The sequence below is a fragment of the Nycticebus coucang genome, chromosome 16 (assembly GCF_027406575.1).
Source record: "Nycticebus coucang isolate mNycCou1 chromosome 16, mNycCou1.pri, whole genome shotgun sequence".
In the NCBI taxonomy this organism is placed as follows: Eukaryota; Metazoa; Chordata; class Mammalia; order Primates; family Lorisidae; genus Nycticebus; species Nycticebus coucang.
In genome coordinates, this window is record NC_069795.1 from 76,398,666 (window position 1) to 76,424,419 (window position 25,754).

A 25,754-nucleotide genomic window follows, 5' to 3' on the forward strand; every position below is an offset into this window, starting at 1 on the left:
AGTCTGAGCTAGACCTTGGAGAAGCACTGGGCAGTTGGTCGGCTGTGTGAAGATTCATACTGCTCATTCATTGTGTGTCTGCTGTGTGCCAGATGTTCTGCATGAAACTCTTACTTCAATCTCTGACAACATTCCAGGAAGGTGCCGGTCTTCCCAGTCCCAAAGTCACACTCTGGCCACCAGCAGAGCCACAGTTTGATGTGCCCCCCTCCCACTCCACCCCAGGGACAGACCAGAACCAGCAACTGACTCCCCAACAGGGAGGGACCGGCAGGAGACACTATTGCCGGAAAGAGCCAGGTTGGACTGCCATGGGGTCTCCCAGCCTGAGGACCAGCCCCAACCCACCCACAAGGCTCCAGGCAGGGTTGGACAGGGCCAGGCCAACGAAATCCCAGGCCGCGGGCGCCCCCTGCAGCCAGACATTCCTGGGTATTTTACTCCATCATCTCTAGCCCTGCCTGGGCCACTGCCCCATTTTAAGGATAAGAGAAACATTAGATGTCTCTCCCCAGGTCACAGAGCCAGGCAGGGTTCCGACTCGTTCTCCTCCCTCCTGGGAGGTCTTTGTCCCTGGGGTCAGGGCCTCCCTCAAACCACGTAGATCGGGCACAAGCAGCAGGGCAGCTGTAGGAGGCAGGCAAAGGCATTTAATGGGCATGAGGGTCTCGGCACTCCCACCAGGGGAGTGGGCAACTTCAGGGCACAGAAGGCCTCAGGAGGTCGGGTTCAGGTGCAGGTACTCCTGGCATCGCTGAGAGCGAAGGGGTGAGAAGGCCTCGCCTCGCCTGGGGGCCTCCGGCAGCAGGGGCAGCTAAACACACAGTGAGGGCATAAGGCCTTGCGAAGGCCCTGGCCCCACAGCTTACAGACAAGCCCCTGCCTGCTGCAGGCAGAGCAAAGGGACTGGGCTGGTACCACAGAGTGTTAGTGCAAAGGCCCTGGGGGTGAGGGGGGGCACTGTGGGTTACTCAACCTACTTCACTTTTTTTTTTTTTTTGAGACAGAGTCTCACTTTGTCACTTTTGGTAGAGTGCCCTGACATCATAGCTCACAGCAACCTCCAACTCTTGGACCCAAGCTATTCTCTTGCCTCAGCCTCTCAAGTAGCTGGGACTACAGGCACCCACCACAATGCCCAGCTATTTTTAGAGAGTGAGGTCTCTGTCTCAGTCTGGTCTGAAACTTGTGAGCTCAGGCAATCCATCCACCTTGGCCTCCCAGAGTGCTAGGATTATAGGCGTGAGCCACTGTGCCCAGCCTCCCACTTCACTCTGAATGTTCTACCTCTATGTTTCATACAGGCTTCAAGTCAAAATTTCTTTTAGATGGCTTGGCTTCTGTGGCTCAAGCGGCTCAGGCGCCAGCCACATACACCTGAGTTGGTGGGTTTGAATCCAGCCTAAGCCTGACAAACAACAATGACAGCTGCAACCAAAAAATAGCCAGGCATTGTGGCAGGCACCTGTAGTCCCAGCTAATTGGGAGGCAGAGGCAGGAGAATCGCTTGAGTCCAGGAATTGGAGGTTGCTGTGAGCTGTGATGTTACAGCACTTTACCCAGGGCGACAGCTTGAGGCTCTGTTTCCAAAAAAAAAAAAACAACTTTCTTTTAGATAAAAGAAGCCTCATCCCCACCCACCCCCATCCCCCACCAAATTATAAACCACTGGACAAGTCTCACCTCGTTAATAGCTGAGGAAACTGAAACCCCAAAAAAGTAAGTGACTGGTCCAAGGCCAACCAGCAGTTAGTGGTGTAGACTTTTCTCTTTGTGTGTCCTGGACTCTACTTTCAATACTTCTCCAGGTCTAGGACCCCCGTCCCAACCTCTAAGTGGTCCAGCTTCAGGGCCAACTCAACTTCAGGGGGTTCCCCCCAACCACACAGCCCACAGATGCCCCCTCCCAACACTTCTCACCTCCTGGAGGGCTGCAGCTTTGCCACTCTCTGGGGGACCTTTCCCTGGCTTGTGGAGAACCAGAGGTTGGGGGTGGGGGCCAGGGTGGACTGGAGGCTCGAGAGCAAAGTGGCACATTGGGGAGTACAGGCTTGGTGCAGGCACCCACTCGGACCTCACCACTCTCTGCAGCTGGACAGCTTCAGCCATGTACCTGGTGGGCAAGAGGCCAGATGCAAGGGGTCATTGTCCTCCTCAGCCTGGTTCCCCTGCCCGTCCAGCTTGGGGAGAAAACAGCCCAGCACTGAGCCTTACACCCTCCACCCCATTTCTTGGGGCAAGAACCCACAGAGGTAAGGAAGCAGGAAGGCTCTACAAGGCTCCCACAGTGCCCCGGAAAAAACCCCAAAGGAACAGGAACAGTGAGTATAGGGGCCTGGGAGTTGTGGTAAGGGGGCAGAGGAAAAACCCAACTTCACTCCACTCTACCAGTCCCAGGGTTTATCTCTTTAGCCTTTGGTTTGTCAACTCACTTGGGTCCCAGCGGTGCACAAATTGTTAAATACCAGTTGCTGACACAGCCTAGGTCGAAAGGGTTGTATCCCTGAAGGTATTTGCACTAGAGGGGGAAAGGGACAGGAAGAGGAGCTCAGTATCAGCAAGAATGGGTGGGTCATTATCCAGTGGCCCTCCCTCAGCTGGTCAGCTCAACCAGGGCTCGGCCCAGGGCTGCAGACTCCAAGGGCGGGGAAGCTGGGAGAGTGAGAGGAGGTCTGCTCCCTTCCTAAGCTGCCAGGCAGAGGCCTCCCCCTGCCCTTCACCCACTTCTGATCAGCTCTCTTCAAGTCCAGCTTTCTGCCTTCTAGGGATCCCCTATCCTTCGTATCCCTGCCCCCACCCCCTGCACATTTTGCCCCTCTCTGTCTCCATGGGCCACACACATTCTTCTGCTACCTTCCAGGATTTCTGATCTTCCTCTTGCTTATAAACTGTTCCAAAGACAGTTCCACCCTCTGCTTCTTCACTTTCCCACCTCTCATTTTTTTCTAAACTTGTGCTTCACTGAATATCATATCTGGAAGGGCAGTTGTATGGGAGCCCAGTGATGTTCTCCTGACCATAATCACATGGCCCAGGAACATGTGGACTGAAAGCCTTGAGCACACAATGCAGTAAATGCCAAGTCCTGGACACTCACTAGGAGTGTCCAACCTGTGGCCCACAGGCCGTATGAGCTTATGTGAGGATTTTTGTCTGTGGTGGCAGAAATTACAAAAATTATGCACAAATGTTTTTTATTTTTGTTCATCAGCTTTTGTTAGTGTTTGTGTATTTAATGTGAAGCCCAAGATGACTCTTCTTGCAGTTTGTGACAGTGGAGAAAAAAGGTTGGACACCCCTGCAAGTTCTCCTCCTCCCCTCTCCCCTTTCCTCTCCCACTCCACCCATCCCACCTAAGTCCCCTCCTCCACTACAGGGCAGGCTGATATCAAATGTTTTGTCACAATTGAAAGTAGCCCAGGAGCACTTCTGCCTACCACAACCTCCTGCCACGAAGACTGAAATCTTCACCACTATCTCCTTCCTAGCCAGAGCAATCAGGCAAGAGAAAGAAATAAAGAGTATCCAGATTGGGAAGGAGGAGGTCAGACTGTTGCTTTACACCAACAATATGATCTGTTACCTAGGAAACCCCAAAAACTCCACCAGACACTCCTGGAATTGATAAATAAATTCAGCAAAGACTCAGATTTCAGAATCAATGTATACACAAATCAGTAGCATTTCTATTTTTTTTGAGACAGAGCCTCAAGCTGTCACCCTGGGTAGAGTACCATGGCGTCACAGATCACAGCAACCTCCAACTCCTAGGCTCGAGCAATTCTCCTGCCTCTGCCTCCCAAGTAGCTGGGATTACAGGCGCCTGCCACAATGCCCGGCTGTTTTTTGGTTGCAGCCGTCATTGTTGTTTGGCAGGCCCGGGCTGGATTTGAACCCCCAAGTTCAGGTATATGTGGCTGATGCATTAGCCGCTTGAGCCACAGGCACCAGTAGCATTTCTTTTTTTTTTTTTTGTAGAGACAGAGTCTCACTTTATGGCCCTCGGTAGAGTGCCGTGGCCTCACACAGCTCACAGCAACCTCCAACTCCTGGGCTTAAGCGATTCTCTTGCCTCAGCCTCCCGAGTAGCTGGGACTACAGGCGCCCGCCACAACGCCCGGCTATTTTTTGGTTGCAGTTTGGCCGGGGCTGGGCTTGAACCCACCACCCTCGGTATATGGGGCCGGCGCCTTACTGACTGAGCCACAGGCGCCGCCCATCAGTAGCATTTCTATAGGCCAGTAACAGTCAAGCTGAGAGTCAAATCAAAGATTTCAAGCCATTCACATTAGCTACAAAGAAAATAAGGTATACACTTAACCAAGGAGAGAACAGACACCTACAAAGAGAATGATGAAACACTGAAGGAAGACATTGTAAATAACACAAAGAAATGGATCAGTCGCACCAACATTGTTAAAATGCCCATAGTACCCAAAGTTATTTACAGATTCAATGCAGTCCCCATCAAAATACCAATGTCATCTTTCACAGATCTAGAAAAAATAATTCTATGCTTCATTTGGAACCAGAAAAGAGCTCAAATAACCAAAGGTCCTTAAGCAAAAGGAGCAAATTTAGAGACATCATATTACCAAACTTCAAACTTTACTATAAGGCTATAGTAACCAAAACAGCATGGTATTGGCAAAAAAATAGAGACATAGATCAATGGAAAAGAACAGAGAACCCAGATATAAAACCATCGACAATACAGGCTACTGATCTTTGACAAAGCAGACAACAATATACAATGGGGTAAAGAAGTCCTGTTCGATAAATGGTTTTGGGAAAATTGAATAGCCATGTGCAGAAGAATGAAACAGGATCTGCATGTCTTACCGCTCATAAAATTAATTCAAGATGGATAAAAGACTTAAATGTAAGGCATGAAAATGTAAGACTTCTAGAAGAAAATGTAAGAAAAACTCTTCTAGATATTGGCCTTGGTAAAGAATTTATGACTCAGACCCCAAAGGCAATTATAGCAACAACAATAAAATACATGTGACTTGATTAAATTAAAAGCATCAGCCTAGCTAAAGAGACAATCATCAGAACAAACAGACAACCTACAAAATGGGAAAAAATATTTGTGAACTATACATCTGATAAAGGCCTGTAAAGGGCTAATATCGAGAATCTACAAAGAACTCAAATCATCAAGAAAAAGATAAACAACCCCATTAAAAAAGTGGGCAAGATGGGCGGCGCCTATGGCTCAGTGAGTAAGGCGCCGGCCCCATATGCCGAGGGTGGCGGGTTCAAACCCAGCCCCGGCCAAACTGCAACCAAAAAATAGCCGGGCATTGTGGCGGGCGCCTGTAGTCCCAGCTGCTCAGGAGGCTGAGGCAAGAGAATCGCGTAAGCCCAAGAGTTAGAGGTTGCTGTGAGCCGTGTGACGCCACGGCACTCTACCCGAGGGCGGTACAGTGAGACTCTGTCTCTACAAAAAAAAAAAAAAAAAAAGTGGGCAAGAGACATGGAAAGAAGCTTTTCTTTCTTTTTTTTTTTTTGTAGAGACAGAGTCTCACTGTACAGCCCTCCAGTAGAGTGCCGTGGCCTCACACAGCTCACAGCAACCTCCAACTCCTGGGCTCAAGCGATTCTCTTGCCCCAGCCTCCTGAGCAGCTGGGACTACAGGCGCCCGCCACAACGCCCGGCTATTTTTTTGTTGCAGTTTGGCCGGGGCTGGGTTTGAACCTGCCACTCTCAGTATATGGGGCTGGCGCCCTACTCACTGAGCCACAGGCGCCGCCCCGGAAAGAAGCTTTTCAAAATAAGATAGACAAATGGGCGGCGCCTGTGGCTCAGTCAGTAAGGCGCCAGCCCCATATACGGAGGGTGGCGGGTTCAAACCCAGCCCCGGCCAAACTGCAACAAAAAAATAGCCGGGCGTTGTGGCGGGCGCCTGTAGTCCCAGCTGCTCAGGAGGCTAGGGCAAGAGAATCGCTTGAGCCCAGGAGTTGGAGGTTGCTGTGAGCTGTGTGAGGCCACAGCACTCTACAGAGGGCCATAAAGTGAGACTCTGTCTCTACAAAAAAAAAAAAGAAGAAAAAAATGCTCATGCTCAGCTGGACATTGTGGTTCACGCCTGTAATCCCAGCATTTGGGAGGCCGAGGTGGGTGGATTGCCTCAGCTCAGGAGTTCGAGACCAGCCTGAGCCAGAGCAAGACACTGTCTCTAAAAAATCACCGGGCGTGTGGCCTATAGTCTCAGTTACTTGGGAGGCTGAGGCAAGAGGATTGCATGAACCCAAGAGTTTGAGGTTGCTGTTAGCTAAGAAGCCATGGCACTCTACCAAGGGTGACAAAGTAAGACTCTGTCTCAAAAAAAAAAAAAAAATGCTCACCATCACTAATCAGGAAAATGCAAATTATCAACAAAACTACAAAGAGGTATCACCTTACCTTAGTTAGAATGGCTTTTATTAAAGTCCAGAAATAATAGATAATGTGTGGATGCAGAGAGAAAGGGATGTTTATACACTAAGTTAGTGGGACTGTAAATTAGTGCAACCTCTGTGGAAAACAGGATGGCGATTACTCAAAGAACTAACAGTAGACCAACATTTGATCTAGCAATCCTACTACAGGGTATCTACCCAAAGGAAAAGAAGTCATTTTATCAAAATGACACCTGCACTCAAATGTTTATTGCAGCACAATTCACAATTCCAAAGATGTGGAATCAACCCACATTAAGTGCTCATTAATTCATGAGTGGATTAACAAAATGTGGTATACCAGAAGAAAAAAATTCATTTTATCATAAGGACATTTGCATCTGAATATTTATAGCAGCTCAATTCACAGTCGAAAAGTTGTGGAAACAATCCAAGTGCCCATCAACCCATGAATGGATTAATAAACCATGCTATATGTATACCATGGACTACTATTCAACTATGAAAAAAAGATGGAGACTTTACATCATTTGTATTTACCTGGATGGAGTTGAAAATTATTCTCCTTAATAAAATATCTCAAAAATGGAAAATGAAGCATCCTATGTACTCAATACTAATTTGAAAATAGTAGATGAAGAACTACAGGCCCACATGAGAGAAAATCACAAACTCAGGAAGGGGTGAGGGGGAAGGGAAGGAGGGGGCTTGGTAAGTTCCCACCTAAAGGGTACAAAATAGGTGTATATGGTACATCTCCTGGATGAAGGACTCAAATACAACTCAGACTTTACCTAATAAATGCAAGCAATGTAACCTAATGGTATGTGCCCTTGTATTAATCCGATTTTTTTTTTTTTTGAGACAGAGTTTCATATGTCGTCCTTGGTAGAGTGCTGTGGCATCACAGCTCACAACAACTCAAACTCTTGGACTTAAGCGATTCTCTTGCCACAGCCTCTCAAATACCTGGGACTACAGGTGCCTGCCACAATGCCTGGCTATTTTGTTGTTGTTGTTGTCGTTGTCATTGTTGTTTAGCAGGCCCAGGCTGGGTTTGAACCCGCCAGCCCCGGTGTATGTGGCCAGCACCCTAACCACTTAAGCTATGGGCGCCAAGCCAATCCAATTTGTGTGTGTGTGTGTGTTTTGGCCGGGGCTGGGTTTGAACCTGCCACCTCTGGCATATGGGACCGGTGCCCTACTCCTTGAGCCACAGGCACCACCCCCAATTTTTTTTTTTAAATGACATCAAAGGGAAAAAATTGGTACATGGTACCATAGGGTACTACTCAGCCATAAAGGATGAATTAATGCCTTTTGCAACAATGTGGGTGGAACTGGAGACCATTATCCTAAGTGATGTATCTAAAGAATGGAAAAACAAACACCACATGTACTTGCTGTCAAATTGAAACTAACCGATGAGCACACACATGCACAGAGAGAAGTAAAATTCAGTGAAAATCAAGCAGGGGAAGGGGGTTGGAGGGGAGGGAAAAACATACCTAACTGGTACAGTGAATACTGTCTGGGTAATGGGTACACTTATAGCCGTGACGCAGCATTACAAAAGCAATCCATGTAACCAAAAACATTTGTACCTCCTTAATTTTTTTTTTGAGACAGAGCCTCAAGCTGTTGCCCTGGGTAGATTGCCCTGGCATCACAGCTCACAGCAACCTCAAACTCTTGAGCTTAAGTGATTCTCTTGCCTCAGGCTTCCAAGTAGCTGGGACTACAGGCGCCCACCACTACACCCAGCTATTTTTGGTTGTAGTCATTGTTGTTTGGATTCAAACCTGCCAGCTCTGGTGTATGTGGCTGGAACCTTAGCTGCTTGAGCTACAGGTGCCACGTCATCCCTTAATATTTTTAAATTAAAAAAAATTTTTTTAAAGCATTGTGGCAGACACCTATAGTCCCAGCTATTTGGGAGGCTGTTGGGAGGCTGAGGCAAGTGAATTGCCTACTGGGCGGCACCTGTGGCTCAAAGGGGTAGGGTGCCAGCCCCATATGCCAGAGGTGGTGGGTTCAAACCCAGCCCTGGCCAAAAACTGCAAAAAAAAAAAAAAAAAAAAGATGTAAAGAGAATTGCCTACGCCCAGGAACTGGAGGTTGCTGTGAGCTGTGTGATGCCACAGCACTCTACCGAGGGTGATGAAGTAAGAATCTGTCTCTACAAAAAAAAAAAAAAAAAAGGAAAGAAAAAAAAAATTTAAAGCAAAAAGAACCTGGACTCCATTCAGGGAAGCTAACTCCAAAGGAGGAAAAGTTGGGATGGCTCTAGAACAGCTCACTGCTGCCGAAAAGCAACACTAATTTGAGGTTCTACTTTAAGATGTATAAAGTATTAAGAGAAACTGAAATTCTATAGTGATTTTACTTAAAATCTTTTTTTTTTTTTTTTGTAGAGACAGAGTCTCACTCTATGGCCCTCGGTAGAGTGCCGTGGCCTCACACAGCTCACAGCAACCTCCAACTCCTGGGCTTAAGCGATTCTCTTGCCTCAGCCTCCCAAGTAGCTGGGACTACAGGCGCCCAGCTATTTTTTGGTTGCAGTTTGGCCGGGGCTGGGTTTGAACCCGCCACCCTCGGTATATGGGGCCGGCGCCCTACCCACTGAGCCACAGGCACCTCCCTTACTTAAATATTTTTAAGAGTTTGATTAAACTTAACAGAATTTTAAAAAATTTTGATTTATTGGATGTATATGAAATAAAAGTATGTATATGAGGTCTAGAAAAATACTTAAAGGAATGATCTTTTTTTTTTGTTTGTTTTTGAGACAGAGCCTCAAGCTGTCACCCTGGGTGGGTAGAGTGCCATGGCATCACAGCTCACAGCAACCTCCAAATCCTGGGCTCAAGCGATTCTCCTGCCTCTACCTCCCAAGTGGCTGCTAGGATTACAAGCGCCTGCCACAATGCCTGGCTATTTTTTTGGTTGCAGCCATCATTTTTTTTTATTTTTTGTAGAGACAGAGTCTCACTTTATGGCCCTCGGTAGAGTGCCGTGGCCTCACACAGCTCACAGCAACCTCCAACTCCTGGGCTTAAGCGATTCTCTTGCCTCAGCCTCCCGAGTAGCTGGGACTACAGGCGCCCACCACAACGCCCGGCTATTTTTTGGTTGCAGTTTGGCCGGGGCCGAGTTTGAACCCGCCACCCTCGGTATATGGGGCTGGTGCCTTACCGACTGAGCCACAGGCGCTGCCCGCAGCCATCATTTTCGTTTGGCGGCCCAGGCTGGATTCGAACCCACCAGCTCAGATGTATGTGGCTGGCGCCCTAGCCGCTTGAGCCACAGGTGCCGAGCCTGATCATTGTTTTAATTCATAATAACTGACTGATTAATTTGAGTACCTTTCTCTCCTCACATGGGCCCCTCTCAACAGCTCTGACTGTTATACTGTCCCCTATCCCTGACTCCTGCTCTGATTCTGTGTCTCACATGCCCTCACATGCCACAAGACCAAAGCCACAGCGGCCATTTTCTTGCTCCATCTCCCACTCACCTCCTGTGGCCTCCCCTTTTCCCCTTTCCACCCAGGGACCAGGATTTTAACTTTCTCTCTTTTTCTCTCCTTCTTTCTCTCTCAAAGTGTTGTTCATTCAGTTGTGGGTTAGTTCATGCATTTATTCAGAAATATCTGGGGGCCTCAAAAACGCTCCGAGTACTTCCTGGGAGATTGAAGACTGCTGCAAGCAACACAGCCAGCCTTCACTTTTAGGATGGTGAGGGCAGCCCCAGAGAAGGGCCTGAGGTTCCCTGGGGAGTGGCTGTTGGGGCAGCACAGACAGAGGGAGGGGATTGAGCAAGAGCAAAAGGCAGCCCTGGAAGTGAGGAAGGTGAAACAGGGCCGAGTGAGAACAGCCAGTCCTTTCAGGAGATACAGGCTGTGCTGGAGAGGAGAGTGCAAGGGGTAGACTGGAGGCCGGTGACATTAAGGGAGGGTTTTGATTTGCTTTTAAGATGAGAGAGACATGAACATGTGCACATGATGATAGAAAGGAAGGGAACAGGGCGGCGCCTGTGGCTTAATCGGTAAGGCGCCGGCCCCATATACCGAGGGTGGCGGGTTCAAACCCGGCCCCGGCCAAACTGCAACCAGAAAATAGCCGGGCGTTGTGGTGGGCGCCTGTAGTCCCAGCTACTCGGGAGGCTGAGGCAAGAGAATCGCTTAAGCCCAGGAGTTGGAGGTTGCTGTGAGCTGTGTGAGGCCACGGCACTCTACCGAGGGCCATAAAGTGAGACTCTGTCTCTACAAAAAAAAAAAAAAGAAAGGAAGGGAATAAGGATAAAACACATAGGTCTTACCAGCCACTGTTCTGTGTCTTAACACAAACTAACTCATGCCGCCCCCTTTTACTCTGGGGAAAGTGAGCCACCAGGTGAGTAAGTAACATTCCCAAGATCTCCCTGCTGGTAGCCTATGGAGCAGAGGTGTGATTTGAATGTGTATGTTCTGGCTCCACAGCCATTGCTATCAACCACTCAGCAAGTGATTGCAGAAGGAGTTGTGTCAGGGGATGGAGGAAGGGAAGGAATGAGACCTGGGCCACATGAAGTATTTGCTGCAGGTAATGGGAAAGAGCCTGTCCAGTGAGTCAGAGTGCAGACCACTTTTAGGTGCCTGGGGCTGGAGATGCTGGACTGGCTGGGCCTCCCTCCCTCTGGGCAGAGGAGGGCGGACAGGCCTATGGGGAGGACCACAGGATGGGGGAAGGAAGAAGGCTGCCCAGAGAGGCTGAAAGGATGCACCGAGGCTGCAGAGAGAAGACATGCAGAGCAGAGGGGGCCAACGAGGAAGGGCTGAGCAGAGCAGTCACAGGTGTGGCGGAAGGCTGCACGATGCCTGGGAGGATGGGCGGCAGTGGGCTGTGGGAGCTCCTCTGTCCTTTCATTTGCCCAGTGTCTGCAGTCCCTCCCTCATCAATGCTGCCCACAAGTTTTCCTAAAACAGCCAAATCATTGTCCTACTGAAGGGATCCATGGCAAGGATGTCCATTCTTTCCACTCCTGCTGAACATTGAACTGTACATTTGAGACATTGCAATAAGAAAAGAAAAAGAGGCTGGACTCAGTGGTTCACACCTGTAATCCTGGCACTCTGGGATGCTGAGGTGGGAGGATTGCTTGAGCTCAGGAGTTCAAGACCAGCCTAAGCAAAGCGACACTCCATCTCTACTAAAAATAGAAAAAATTAGCTGGGCCTCATGGCGGTAGTCCCAGCTATTTGGGAGGTGGAGACAGGAGGATCACATGAGCCCAGGAGTTTGAGGTTGCTGTGAGGCCACAGAACTCTAGCCCAGGCAAAAGAGCAAGACTCTATCCAAAGAAAGAAAGGAAAGGAAAAAAGACAGAGGGAGGAAGGGAGGGAAAAAGAAATAAAGCCATTACAGACCAGAAAGGAAGACACATGACATGATTTCCTACGTAGAATCAACAAAAAAGCTATTAGAATAAGTGAGTCTAGCAAAATTGCAGGATTTAAGACCACTGTATAAAAATCCATTGTATTTTCTTACAATAATAAATAGGAATTGGAATTAAAAAAACACATTTACTAGCACAAAAAAACCCATGCAATACGTAGATATAAACCTAATTAAGTTGACACAAAATCTGTAAAATAAAGATGAAAGACATCAAAGAAAACCTAAATAAATGAAGAGGTATAGCATGTTCATGGATTCAAAACACAATCTTATTAAAATATCAACTCTCCCCCAACCTATCTATAGGTTCAATGAAATTCTAATGAAAATCCTCGCAGATCTTTTTTGTGGAAACTTGACAAGATGATTCTAAAATTTATATGGAAAATCAAAGGAACTAGAATAGTCAAAAGAACTTTGAAAAAGAGCAAAGTTAGGCTGGTCGTAGTGGCTCCTGCCTATAATCCTAGCACACTGGGAGTCCAAGGAGGATGGATGCCTGAACTCAGGAGTTTGAGACGAGACTGAGCAAGAATGAGAGCCTGTCTCTAAAAAAATAGCCAGGCATTGTGGCTGGAGCCTGTAGTCCCAGCTACTTGGTAGGCTAAGGCAAGAGAATCGCTTAAGCCCAAGAGTTTGAGGTTGCTGAGAGCTGTGACGCCACAGTATTCCACCAAGGGTGACAGCTTGAGACTCTGTCTCAGAAAAAAAAGAAAGAAAGAAAAGTTAGAGAACTCACATTTCCTAATTTTAAGACTTGCTATATTACAAGATTATAGTAGCCAAAACAGCATGGCATAGATATAAAAATATACACACCAATGGAACAGAATCGAGAGCTCAGAAATAAAGCCACTTATTTACAGCCAACAGATCTTTAACAAAGCTATGAGAATTTACAATAGGGATAGGCCATCCTCTTTAATAAATAATTCTAGTTAGTCACAAGCAGAATGAAACTAGACCCCATCACTCACCATATATAAAAATCAACTCAGCTGGGCCGTAGCTAAGTGGTTAGGGTGCCGGCCATATGCTCTGAGGCTGCTGGGTTTGATTCTGGTCTGGGCCTGCTAAACAAACAAACAAACAAAAAATAGCGGGGCATTGTGGCAGGCACCTGTAATCCCAGCTAATAGGGAGGCAGAGGCAAGAGAATCGCTTGAGTCCAAGAGTTTGAGGTTGCTGTGAGCTATAATGGCATGGCACTCTATTGAGGGTAACAAAGTGAGACTCTGTCTCAAAAAAAAAAAAAACTCAAAATTGATTAAAGACTTACATATAAGACCCCAAACTATAAAGATACTAGAAGAAAACCTAGGGAAAACCTTCCTGGGCGGGTGGTGCCTGTGGCTCAAGAAGTAGGGCACCAACCCCATATATCAGAGGTGGCGGGTTCAAACCCAGCCCTGGCCAAAAAAAAAAAAAGAAAGAAGAAACTCTCCTGGACATTGGTCTAGGTGAATAATTTATGTCTAAGACTTTAAAAGTACAGGCAACAAAAACAAAAATAAGTAAATAAGACTTAATTTAACTAAAAAGTTTCTGTATAGCAAAAGAAATAGGCTGGGTGCAGTAGCTCATGCCTGTAATCCTAGCAATCTGGGAGGCCAAGGAGGGTGGATTGCTTTAACTCAAGTGTTCAAGACCAGCCTGAGCAAAAGTGAGACCCCATCTCTAAAAATAGCCGGGCGTTGTGGCAGGCGCCTATAGTCCCAGCTACTTGGGAGGCTGAGGCAAGAATATCACTTGAGGGCAGCGCTTGTAGCTCAGTGGGTAGGGTGCTGGCCCCCTATACCGAGGGTGGCGGGTTCAAACCCAGCCCCGGCCAAACTGCAACCAAAAAATAGCCGAGCGTTGTGGCGGGCACCTGTAGTCCCAGCTACTCGGGAGGCTGAGGCAAGAGAATCGCTTAAGCCCAGGAGTTGGAGTTGCTGTGAGCCGTGTGAGGCCACAACACTCTATCGAAGGCAATAAAGTGAGACTCTGTCTCTACAAAAAAAAGAATATCACTTGAGCCAAAGAATTTGAGGTTGCTATGAGCTGTGACACCATAGCGCTCTACTGAGGATAATAAAATGAGACTCTGTCTCATTTTATTAAAAGAAAATGAGACTCTGTCTCATTTTATTAAAAGAAAAAAAAATCAATAGAGTGAAGAGATAACCTACTGAATAGAAATGATTTGCAAATTATTCATCCAACAGGGGACTAATATCTGGAATACACAAAGAACTCAACAGAAAAAAAAATAATAATATCCAATTTAAAAGTAGGCAAAAGACATGAATAAACATTTCTCAAAAGAAGACACACAAATGGCCAACAGATATACGAAAAAATGCTTAACATTACTATCAGGGAAATGCAAATCAAAAACACAAGGAGATAACATCTTAGCCCGTCCGAATGGCTATTTTTTTTTTTTTTCCGTAGAGACAGAGTTTCACTTTATCGCCCTCAATAGAGTGCCGTGGCGTCACACAGCTCACAGCAACCTCCAACTCCTGGGCTTAAGTGATTCTCCTGCCTCAGCCTCCCGAGTAGCTGGAACTACAGGCACCCGCCACAACACCCGGCTATTTTTTTGTTGCAGTTTGGCCGGGGCCGGGTTTGAACCCACCACCCTCGGTATATGGGGCTGGTGCCCTGCTCACTGAGCCACAGGCGCCGCCCCAGAATGGCTATTATTAAAAAGACAAAAAAAAAAAAAAATACTGGCAAGAATATGGAGAAAGGAGATTTTTTTTTTCTTTAAGAGACAAGATCTCATAGCTGGGTGTTGTGGCAGGCGCCTGTAGTCCCAGCTGCTCAGGAGGCTGAGGCAAGAGAATCGCGTAAGCCCAAGAGTTAGAGGTTGCTGTGAGCGGTGTGACACCAAGGCACTCTACCCTAGGGTGGTACAGTGAGACTCTGTCTCTGCAAAAAAAAAAAAAAAGAGAGACAAGATCTCTGTTGTTCAGGCTGCAGTTCAATGGCATGACCATAGCCTCACTGCAACCACGAATTCCTAGGCTCTAGCAATTCCTAGGCCTGCCTTGGCCTTCTGAGTAGATGGGACTACAGGTGTATTCTACCATGCCTGGCTAATTTTTGAATTTGTTTGTAGAGATAGGGTCTCTCTGTGTTGTTCAGGCTGACTGCCAATTGCTGGCCTCAAGTGATCCTCTTGCCTCAGCCTCCCTAAGTGCTAGGATTACAGGTGTAAGCCACTCAGCCTCAAGAAAAAGGGACTCTTATACATTGTTGTTGGGAATGTAAACTAATATAGCCAGAAGAGAGATGTCTCAATAAATTAAAAATAGAATTACCATTCTATCTGGCAATCCCACCGCTGGGTAATACCCAAAGGAAGGAAATTAATACATGAAAGGGATACCTGCACTCACGTGTTTATTGCAATGGTATTCACAATAGTGAATCAACCCAAATGCTCACTGGTGGATGGATAAATAAAAAAATGTGGTGAGGCCAGGAGAAGTGGCTCACATCTGTAATCTTAGCACTCTGGGAGGCTGAGGTGGGTAGCTCACTTGAGCTAGGGAGTTGGAAATCATCTGAGCTAGAATGAGACCCCCATCTCTATTAAAAATAGAAAAATTAGCTGGGTGTCATGGCAGGCACCTGTAGTCTTAGCTCCTAGGAGGCTGAAGCAAGAGGATCTCTTGAGCCCAAGAGTTTGAGGTTTCTGTGATCTATGACACCACAGCACTCAACCAAGGGCCACAGAGTAAGGTTCTGTCTCGAACAAAATAAAAAAGAAAATGTGGGCGGCACCCAGAGCTCCGTAGGTAATGCACGGCCACATACACCAAGGCTGGTGGGTTTGGACCCAGCCTGGGCCAGCTAAAACAATGACAACTGCAACGACAACAAAAAATAGCTGGATGTTGTGGCGGGTGCCTGGCCTTGTGACAGAGCAAGATCTGTCTCTGGGGAAAAAAAAAAAAAGGATAATGACCTCTAGTTCCATCTATGTTGCTGGAACATGATTTCATTCTTTTTTATGGCTGAATAGTATTTCGCCACATTTTCTTTTCTTTCTTTCTTTTTTTTTATGAGACAGAGTCTCACTACATCACCCTCAGTGGAGTGCTGTGACATCACAGCTCACAGCAACCTCAAACTCCCCAGCCTCCCAAGTAGCTAGGACAATAGGCACATGCCACAATGCCCTGATAATTGTTTTTAATGTTTTAGGGAGTTAGGGGGGTTTCACTATATCGCAAAGGCTGGTCTCAAACTCCTATCCTCAAGTGATCCTCTCATCTCAGCCTCCAAAAGTGCTGGGATTATAGGCACCAGCCACCACAACTGGCCTAGAGATCATTATCGTAAGTGAAATAAATCAGGCGACAAGAAGGCTAATATAGTGTATTCTCACTTATATGTAGGAGCTAAAAAAATCTGATCCTATGAGAGATTGGGAAGAGAGAGTGATGGGGGTGGGAAGAAGATAAAGAGTGGGTTAAAGGATACAAACATACAATTAGAAAGAAGGAATACATTCAATGTTTGATAGCAGAGTAGAGTGACTACAGTTAAACAAAAATGAACTGTAGTTGGCAATGAATGGATGTTAATCATTCTGCATTATATACATGTAACAAAATTTCACCCCAGAAACTTGTACAAATTAAAAAAAGAAAAAACTTACTATAAAAGCAACATTAATTAAGACAGTATATTAATCAATAAATAGAGTCCAGAAACACACCCACATATATATGGTCAACTGCTTTTTGAAAAATGTTCAAAAGCAACTCAGTGAAAGAAAAATAGCCTTTTCAACCAATGGAGCTGGAACAAACATAAATTGTGGCCAGGCAGGGTAGCTCAGACTGATCATCTTAGCACTCTCGGAAAATCAGGAGGGAAGATCCCTTGAGCTCAGGCATTTGAGACCAGCCCAAGAAAGAGCAAGAACACATCTCTGTTAAAAATAGAAAGATTCCCGGGCGGCGCCTGTGGCTCAGTCGGTAGGGCGCCGGCCCCATATACCGAGGGTGGCGGGTTCAAACCCGGCCCCAGCTGAACTGCAAACCAAAAAAATAGCTGGGCGTTGTGGCGGGCGCCTGTAGTCCCAGCTACTCGGGAGGCTGAGGCAAGAGAATCGCTTAAGCCCAGGAGTTGGAGGTTGCTGTGAGCTGTGTGAGGCCACGGCACTCTACCGAGGGTGATAAAGTAAGACTCTGTCTCTACAAAAAAAAAAAAAAAAAAAAAATAGAAAGATTCCCTAGGCGCCTGTGGCTCAAGTGGCTAAGGTGCCAGCCACATACACCTGAGCTGGCGGGTTCGAATCCAGCCAGGCCCGCCAAACAACAATGATGGCTGCAACCAAAAAATAGCCGGGCGTTGTGGCAGGCGCCTGTAGTCCCAGCTACCTGGGAGGCAGGAGAATCACTTGAGCCCAGGAGTTGGAGGTTGCTGTGAGCTGTGATGCCACAGCATTCTACCCAGGGTGACAGCTTGAGGCTCTATCTCAAAAATAAATAAATAAATAAATAAAAATAGAAAGATTGGGTCCCATATTGAACTCGAGTTGGAAGAGGCAAGTCCGGTCTGAAAATGGAGGTAAAACCGCAGCCTGGGGAAGGGCGATGATCCAAAGGAACTAGAGCAGTTGAGAAAATTGTTTATTGGTGGTCTGAACTTTGAAACTACAGATGATAGAAAAAAAAAAAAACTACAGATGATAGTTTAAGAGAACATGTTGAGAAATGGGGCACACTCACAGATTGTGTGATCATGAGAGATCCCCAAACAAAACGTCCCGGGGCTTTGACTCTTGTGTGTACGCAGTGGATGCAGCAAGGTTGATGGGCTGTTGTGGAACCAAAGAGTTGTTTCTAGAGAGGATTCTGTAAAGCCTGGGGCCCATCTCACAGTGAAGAAAATTTTTGTTGGTGGTATTAAAGAAGATACAGAAGAATAAAATTGAGAGACTACTTTGAAAAGTATGGGAAGATGGAAACCGCAGAAGTTATGGAAGACAGGCAGAGTGGAAAAAAGAGAGGATTTGCTTTTGTAACTTTTGATGATCATGATATTGTCGATAAAACTGTTGTTCAGAAATACCGCACTATTGGGCAGCACCTGTGGCTCAAGGAGTAGGGCCCTGGTCCCATATGCCGGAGGTGGTGGGTTCAAACCCAGCCCCGGCCAAAAAAAAAAGAAATACCGCACTATTAATGGGCATAATTGTGAAGCGAGAAAGGCCCTTTCTAAACAAGAGATGCAGTCTGCTGGATCGCAAAGAGGTCGTGGAGGTGGATCTGGCAACTTTATGGCTCGGGGAGGAAACTTTGGAGGTGGTGGAGGTAATTTTGGCCATGGTGGAAACTTTGGTGGAAGAGAAGGATATGGTGGTGGAGGTAGTAGCAGCAGAGGTAGTTGTGGAGGAGGTTATGGTGGATACAATGGATTTGGAGGTGACGGTGGGAACTACGTTGGTGGTCCTGGTTACAGTAGTAGAGGGGGCTGTGATGGTGGTGGACCAGGATATGGAAATGAAGGTGGCGGATATGGTGGTGAGGGAGGATATGATGGTTACAATGAAGGAGGAAATTTTGGAGGTGGTGGGAACTGTAATTTTGGGAATTATAGTGGACAACAGCAATCAAATTATGGACCCATGAAAGGGGGCAGTTTTGGTGGAAGAAGCTTGGGCCGTCCGTATGGTGGTGGTTATGGATCTGGTGGTGGAAGTGGTGGATATGGTAGCAGAAGGTTCTAAAAACAATAGAACAGGGCTACAGTTCTTAGCAGGAGAGAGAGCAAGGAGTTGTCAGGAAAGCTGCAGGTTATTTTCAGATAGTCGTCCCAAATACATTAGAGGAACTGTAAAAATCTGCCACAGAAGGAACTATGATCCACAGAAAAGTTACTGCAGCTTAAACAGAAAATCCTTCTTGTTCAGGACTGTCATAGCCATAGTTTGCAAAAAGTGCAGCTATTGATTAATGCAATGTAGTGTCAATTAAGATGTACATTCCTGAGGTCTTTGATCTGTTGTAGCTTTTTCTTTTTCTTTTCATTACATCAGGTATATTGCCCTGTAAATTGTGGTAGTGGTACCAGGAATAAAAAATTAAGGAATTTTTAACTAAAAAAAAATACAAAGATTAATTGGGCATAGTGGCACTTGCCTATAGTCCCAGCTATTCGTGAAGCTGAGGCAAGAAGATTGCTTGAGCCCAAGAGTTTGAGGTTGCTGTGAGCTATGATGATGCCATGGCACTGTAGCCTTGGCAACAGAGTGAGACTCTGACTTACAAAAAAAATAAAATAAATCTTGACCCATACATTGTACCACATACAAAATTTAACCCCAAATGTAAATTTAAATGTAAAATCTAAAAGTATAAAAGTTCCAGAGCGGGCGGAGCCTGTGGCTCAGTGAGCAGGGCGCCGGGCCCCATATACCGAGGGTGGTGGGTTCAAGCCTGGCCCCGGCCAAACTGCAACAAAAAAATAGCCGGGCGTTGCGGCGGGCGCCTGTAGTCCCAGCTACTCGGGAGGCTGAGGCAAGAGAATCGCTTAAGCCCAGGAGTTGGAGGTTGCTGTGAGCTGTGTGACACCACGGCACTCTACCGAGGGCCATAAAGTGAAACTCTGTCTCTACAAAAAAAAAAAAAAGTTCCAGAGAAAAACATAACAGTGAATCTTTGTAACCTTGGATTAGGCAAAGATTTCTTTTTTTTTTTTTCCCCTGATTTTTCTTTTCTTTTTTTTTTTTTTTTTTTTTTATTGTTGGGGATTCATTGAGGGTACAATAAGCCAGTTACACTGATTGCAATTGCTAGGTAAAGTCCCTCTTGCAATCATGTCCTGCCCCCATAAAGTGTGACACACACTAAGGCCCCACCCCACTCCCTCCCTCTCTCTTTCTGCTTCCCCCCCCATAACCTTAATTGTCATTAATTGTCCTCATATCAAGATTGAGTACATAGGATTCATGCTTCAGGCAAAGATTTCTTAATTACAACACCAAAAGCATGATCCACAAAAGAAAAAGATTATATTTCATCAAAATTAAAAACTTCTTCTCTGTAGAATGCATTGTGAAGAAAATGAAATGGCTCAAGCTGGGAACAAATATTTACAAACCACATATCTGAATTCAGAATACATGTATATAAAGAGCTCTTGAAACTCAATATTAAGATAACGATACATTTTTTTTTTTTTTGTAGAGACAGAGTCTCACTTTACCGCCCTCCGTAGAGTGCCATGACATCACAGGACTCACAGCAACCTCCAACTCTTGGGTTTCAATGATTCTCCTGCCTCAGCCTCCGGAGCAGCTGGGACTACAGGCGCCCGCCACAACGTCTGACTACTTTTTTGTTGCAGTTCAGCCGGGGCTGGGTTTGAACCCACCACCCTTGAACAATACAATTTTTTTTTTGCAGGTTTTTTTTGGCCTGGGCTGGGTTTGAACCCACCACCTCAGGCATATGGGGCCGGCACCCTACTCCTTTGAGCCACAGGGGCCGCCCAACAATACAATTTTTTTAATGGGAAAAAGCTACAACAGACACTTCACCAAAGTTATATGGATGCCAAATAAGAACATGAAAAGATTCTCAACATCACTAGTCATTAGAAAAAGACAAACTGAAACCACAATGAGATATCATCACACAGTTGAATAGCTAAAATTTCTTAAAACCCCCCAAACCAAAAATAACCGACAATGCCAAACATTGGTGAGGATGCTGACCAACTGGAATTCTTATACAACGCTGGTGGAAATAAAAACGGTACAGCTATTTTGGAAGACAATTTGGCAGTTTCTTTTAAAGTTTTTTTTTTTTTTTTTTTGTAGAGACACAGTCTCACTTTATAGCCCTCGGTAGAGTGCCGTGGCCTCACACAGTTCACAGCAACCTCCAACTCCTGGGCTTAAGCAATTCTCTTGCCTCAGCCTCCCCAGTAGCTGGGACTACAGGCGCCCGCCACAACGCCCAGCTATGTTTTGGTTGCAGTTTGGCCGGGGCCAGGTTTGAACTGCAACCCTGGGTATATGGGGCCGGCGCCTTACCGACTGAGCCACAGGCGCCGCCAGTTTCTTTTAAAGTTAAACATTCAGCACACCATATGATCCACCAATGTCCCCTTTTAGTATTTACTCAATAGACATAAAACTTTACATTCACATGCTTGTACACTAATATTTACAGCAAGTTAATTTATAACTACCCCAAACTAGGAACAACACAAACATCCTTCAATTGCTAAAGGGATAATCTGTGGGGTATCTATACAACACAAACTGTTGACATGAAAAACAATAATAAAAATTGGAGAATAAAAACTCATGGATGAATCTAAGTAAAAGAAGTCAGATTCAGGAGGCAACGATTTCATTTATTCTGGAAAAGGAAAAACTCTAAGGACAGAAAATAAATCAGTAGTTGCCAGTAGGGGGAGAGACAGACCACAGAAAGTCATGAGGGAATTTCCTAGGGAGATGGAAATGTTCTCTAAGTCTTTTTTTTTTTTTTTCCAGAGACAAGAGTCTCACTTTGTCGCCCTTGGTATAGTGCCGTAGAGTCACAGCTCACAGCAACCTCTAGCTCTTGGGCTTAGGCGATTCTCTTGCCTCCCGAGTTAGCTGGGACTACAGGCGCCCACCACAACGCCCGGCTATTTTGTTGTTGCAGTTTGGCTGAGCCGGGTTCGAACCTACCACCCTTGGTATATGGAGCCGGCGTCCTACTCACTGCTCCACAGGCGCCGCCTGTTCTCTCTTGATTGTGGTGGTTATTGCAGAACTGTATCCATTTATCAAAACTCGCAACTATACGCTATAAATGGGTGAATTTTGATGTAGGTAAATTAATCTTCATTAAACGAGACTTTAAAAACATCCTTTCATGGGCTCGGCGCCTGTAGCTCAGCGGCTAGGGCGCCAGCCACATACAATGGAGCTGGAAGGTTTGAATCCAGCCCCGGCCTGCCAACCAACAATGACAACTACAACCAAACAATAGCCGGGCGTTGTGGAGGGCGCCTGTAGTCCCAGCTACTTGGGAGGCTGAGGCAAGAGAATCGCTTAAGCCCAAGAGTTGGAGGTTGCTGTGTGTGAGCTGTGACGCCACGGCACTCTATCCAGCGCGACAGCTTGAGACTCTGTCTCAGAAAAAAAAAAAAAATCCTTCCATGGCTCCCAGGTTTCCACTGCATCAAAATTAAATTCGGGGCCTGACTTTCTGGGTCTTTTTAATGTGGCCGCCCCGAGCGTCAACTTGATTGCCCCTGCCACCTTCAGCCCCACTTAGGACTGTTTCCTCACCTTCCTATCAACATCCCATTAACTTTCAGCCTTCTCTAACTTTTAGCAGAGGTGTGGTCCTCCCCTGCAATGCCTTCCCCTCTGGTTTCTGTCCCTCCCAAACCACTAAGTCCTGGTGTACAACGCAATCCTCCCTGAATTCTCAATTCCTTGGTCGAGTATGTGCTACTACACAACTTAGGACCAGCCCCTCTCTCAGAGCGCTCCTGGGTATCTCCCAGTCGTTACTGATTTCAGGTTCATCAACACAAAGCGCAGGATGTTAGCCTTGCCCACCTCTATTCCATCTCTCAAAATAATACAAGCAGCTTAGCACTCGCACAGGGAGGGTGTCAGACCATCAGGGCCACGGGCAGTGGAGAAAGAGCGGAAAGCACCGAGGTCGCGGAGGTGCAAGGTGACCACTCACAGCCTGGTATCTTGGCACCCGCGCTCGGCCCCGCCTACCTTGCCTTCGTAGGAGCGCTCGGCCGCGCCCACTGATAAGGACTGGATCAGCAGCAGCAGAAAGAGCGGCACCAGGAAGCCAGCGGCGGGTACAGCCACCACCACGCTGCGCATGGGCTAAGGAGCGCCGCCATTGGGGAAGTCCGCCTTGGCCTCGCCCCTCAGCCCGACTCCGCCCCGAATTCAGCCCCGCCCACATCCATCTCCGCCCATCCATCCCGCTTGCTACACCTTGCCTAACCCCGTGGTCGCCCTGCCTGTTCCTTTAGCATCCTGCTCCGTGACCCTCATAGACTCCTAACGCTCCACAATTCCTGCTAGTCCTGCCCATCTGCCTGACCCCTACCACCTTCCCGGTCCCAGACTAGGCCTCCTAAACAGCTCCTCCCTCCAGCCCCGCCCACCGTTAGCCCCGCCCTCAGCAACCCCGCCCTGTGGCTGTTCCCACTGCTCCCACGTGGACCAGAAGGCCAGTGCGGATACGCAATGACTTTGTCGGTGGAGAAGGGCAGGTGGGTTGTGCGCACCAGGAAGATCACGCAGGTGACCAGCAGAGCGATCAAGTAGAGGCATAATGACAGGACCAGCAGCATGAAGAAGCGGAAGTTGCGGTGACCAATGCAGTTATTGACCCACTTGCAGTGGTGGTCAAAGTCCTGGAAGAGAGAGGAGAGCAGTCCTCAAGGACCTGTCCCCTGGCCCAGCCTCCATCATCCCCAAGTCCTGAGGCCTACCCCGCCCCTGACCAGGCCATCTGCACCTGGTCCCACGCTCTGGTTCCCACCCCCGAGAAAAAACTGAGCCACAAAGTCCATAACACTGGCTTTTCCCTTGTTAGAGAGCTGTTAGGGCTCTGTGGCCCATAAGGTCACCTGTCAAACGGCCTTTAGAGACGAAGCCTGCCTGGTCTTCCACACATCCTCATGTAACTTTGGTCAGGATATAGAATATCTCTGGGCTTCCATTTTCTCATCCATTAGATGAGGATGATATGTTATTGCTATTACTTTTTAATTTTCATTAATATTTTAAGACACAGAGTCTGTTCCCCATTTCCCATTCCTGGGGTAGTGGCAGGATCACGACTCTGGAAGCCTCATATTCCTGGGCTCAAATGATCCTCCTGCCTCAGGGTCCTGATCATCTGGGACTACAGGCTAAAGCTACTGTGCTTGGCTAGCTGAGGATGAAAATAACTCTTAGCCAGCCAACAGTTGTAAACCTGTGCAGGCTGTGCACACAGAAAGATGACTTCTCAGAGCCCAGGAGATTCTCCAACTAGGATGCTCAAATGAGATGGGCAAAATTTCCCAAACCAAGCCTACAGCCAGCCTGAGGGTCCTGGGCACCTAGCATCAGTGATCCAGGTTTGGGGAAGGGGCTGTCTTTTCAGCCCATGCCCTAATCAGGCCCAGGACCAGTGTGAATGCCCTGTGCATGTCACCACCTGTGCAGACAAGGCCCAGCCTCCCACGACAGGCGCAGACACAGGGTGAGCTGCATAAATGACCAAGAGTGGCTGGGAGTTAGCCAGTCCTGAAGATGGTTTCCCATAGCCCCTGCCACCTTGATGTACGTAAATTAATTTTCATTAAGCGAAGATTTACCTCCCACCCCAGCCCACATGAGGGGGCTCCTGGTTCCAGCCAGGGGACAGAGGAAGGGTGGCTGGTGGGCAGGCAACCAGGGTACTCACCTCCACACAGATGTTGCACCAGGGGCAGTGGTAGGTCCGGGGTGGGCGGTGGAAGCCGCACTTTTGGCACCACTGCAGGCGGAAGGCCCTGTGGTTCACCCACACCACATGCACCATCATGGGGCCCTGCTCGATGGAGCCTGGTATGGGAAGAGGATTGGGCAGCAGTAGGAAGCTCTTCCATCACTCTGATGCTTGGGGCAGCCCCACAGCATCACTGGCACAAGGGAGGGTGGGGAGGAAGTGGGCAGGGCAGTCCCTGTCCCCATTGAACAACCTGATCCAGCTCAGAGAATGTGTGACCAGCCAGAAGAGATAAATTAATATAGAGAACTTAGGCCCTATAAGACAAGTGGAAAACAGCCTCAAGAATTGTTTTTTCACACCTTGGTGGCTTGGGAAATGAAGTGTTAGGGCTAGAGCAATGAGGAAATGGGGCGAAGAGCCCCTGAGGCCAGGGAAGGGAGGTAGGAGGGGCACTTCAGGAATCAGCCCTGCAGGCACCAGCTCTTAGGACGCCACCTCTTTCTCCCAGGGGGCTGAGGTCTCACCTCGATGTAAGATGCCAGGGTCTGAGAAGTTGAGTGAAACAAGACTGAAGAAGGTAAGGACGAAGAGGGGGCCTGTGACGATGGGAAAGGCCCACTCCCCGTTCTGAGCCAGCCACCTGCAACTGAGACCAGAGTCAGACTGAGTCCTGAACTAGGGCAGCCCAAAGCTCCCCACAGTCCCCACTTTAGCTGGGTCAGGACTCACAGACCTTAAAGTCACTCTAAATATCTAGAGAGACACATAGAGGCTCTGCCAAATGTCACCAGCATGACCAGCCACCTGCAGCTCCCCAAATGTACCAGGCACTCTAGACTTCTTTGCCTTTGCACATTTTGGTTCCCTAGGCCTATCCTCCTTTTCCTGAACTCTGCACCTGCCTTCTGCACTTCCCTGCCTCCATTCTATCATTATATGTTTCCCTTGCTGTCTCTTTGTAAGAAACCTGACAGCTCTGCTTGGTGCCTGTAGCTCAAGTGGCTAGGGCACCAGCCACATACACCGGAGCTGGCAGGTTCGAATCCAGCCCGGGCCAAAAAATAGCCAGGCGTTGTGGCGGGCGCCTGTAGTCCCAGCTACTTGGGAGGCTGAGGCAAGAGAATCGCTTGGGCCCAGGAGTTTGAGGTTGTTGTGAGCTGTGATGCCATGACACTCTACTCAGGGCGACAGCTTGAGACTCTGTCTCAAAAAAAAAAAAAAGAAAAAAGGAAAAGAAGAGAAACCTGACAGCTCACGTAGGAGACTCACGGGAATGCAAAGAAGAGACCACTGAAAATGACCAGCAGCACTACGTTGAAGGCAGCAAACAGGCTGGGAAGAATCCAGGGAAGTGGCACCTGAGGCGGGGGCTGAAGCTCCTTCATGAGGGGCATGGCATCCTTTACAAGTGGCATGGCTGGTCCTCCTGTGCCCC

General features: G+C 47.5%; 1 protein-coding gene and 1 pseudogene across 1 annotated transcript; one reads left to right on the forward strand and one right to left on the reverse strand.

Moving 5' to 3' along the window:
• Positions 1-641: 641 nt before the first annotated feature.
• ZDHHC19 (zinc finger DHHC-type palmitoyltransferase 19) lies at positions 642-25,734 on the reverse strand. The gene is made up of 8 exons (XM_053565394.1): positions 25,589-25,734; positions 24,844-24,965; positions 24,293-24,432; positions 23,080-23,252; positions 22,597-22,702; positions 2,433-2,518; positions 1,921-2,113; positions 642-814 (listed from the first exon to the last, which is right to left on the reverse strand). The coding sequence occupies exons 1-8, from the start codon at positions 25,732-25,734 to the stop codon at positions 716-718; spliced, it is 1,065 nt and encodes a 354-aa protein (XP_053421369.1). The 3' UTR covers positions 642-715.
• Positions 10,764-18,585, forward strand: LOC128568078 (heterogeneous nuclear ribonucleoprotein A3-like; annotated as a pseudogene).
• Positions 25,735-25,754: the final 20 nt, after the last annotated feature.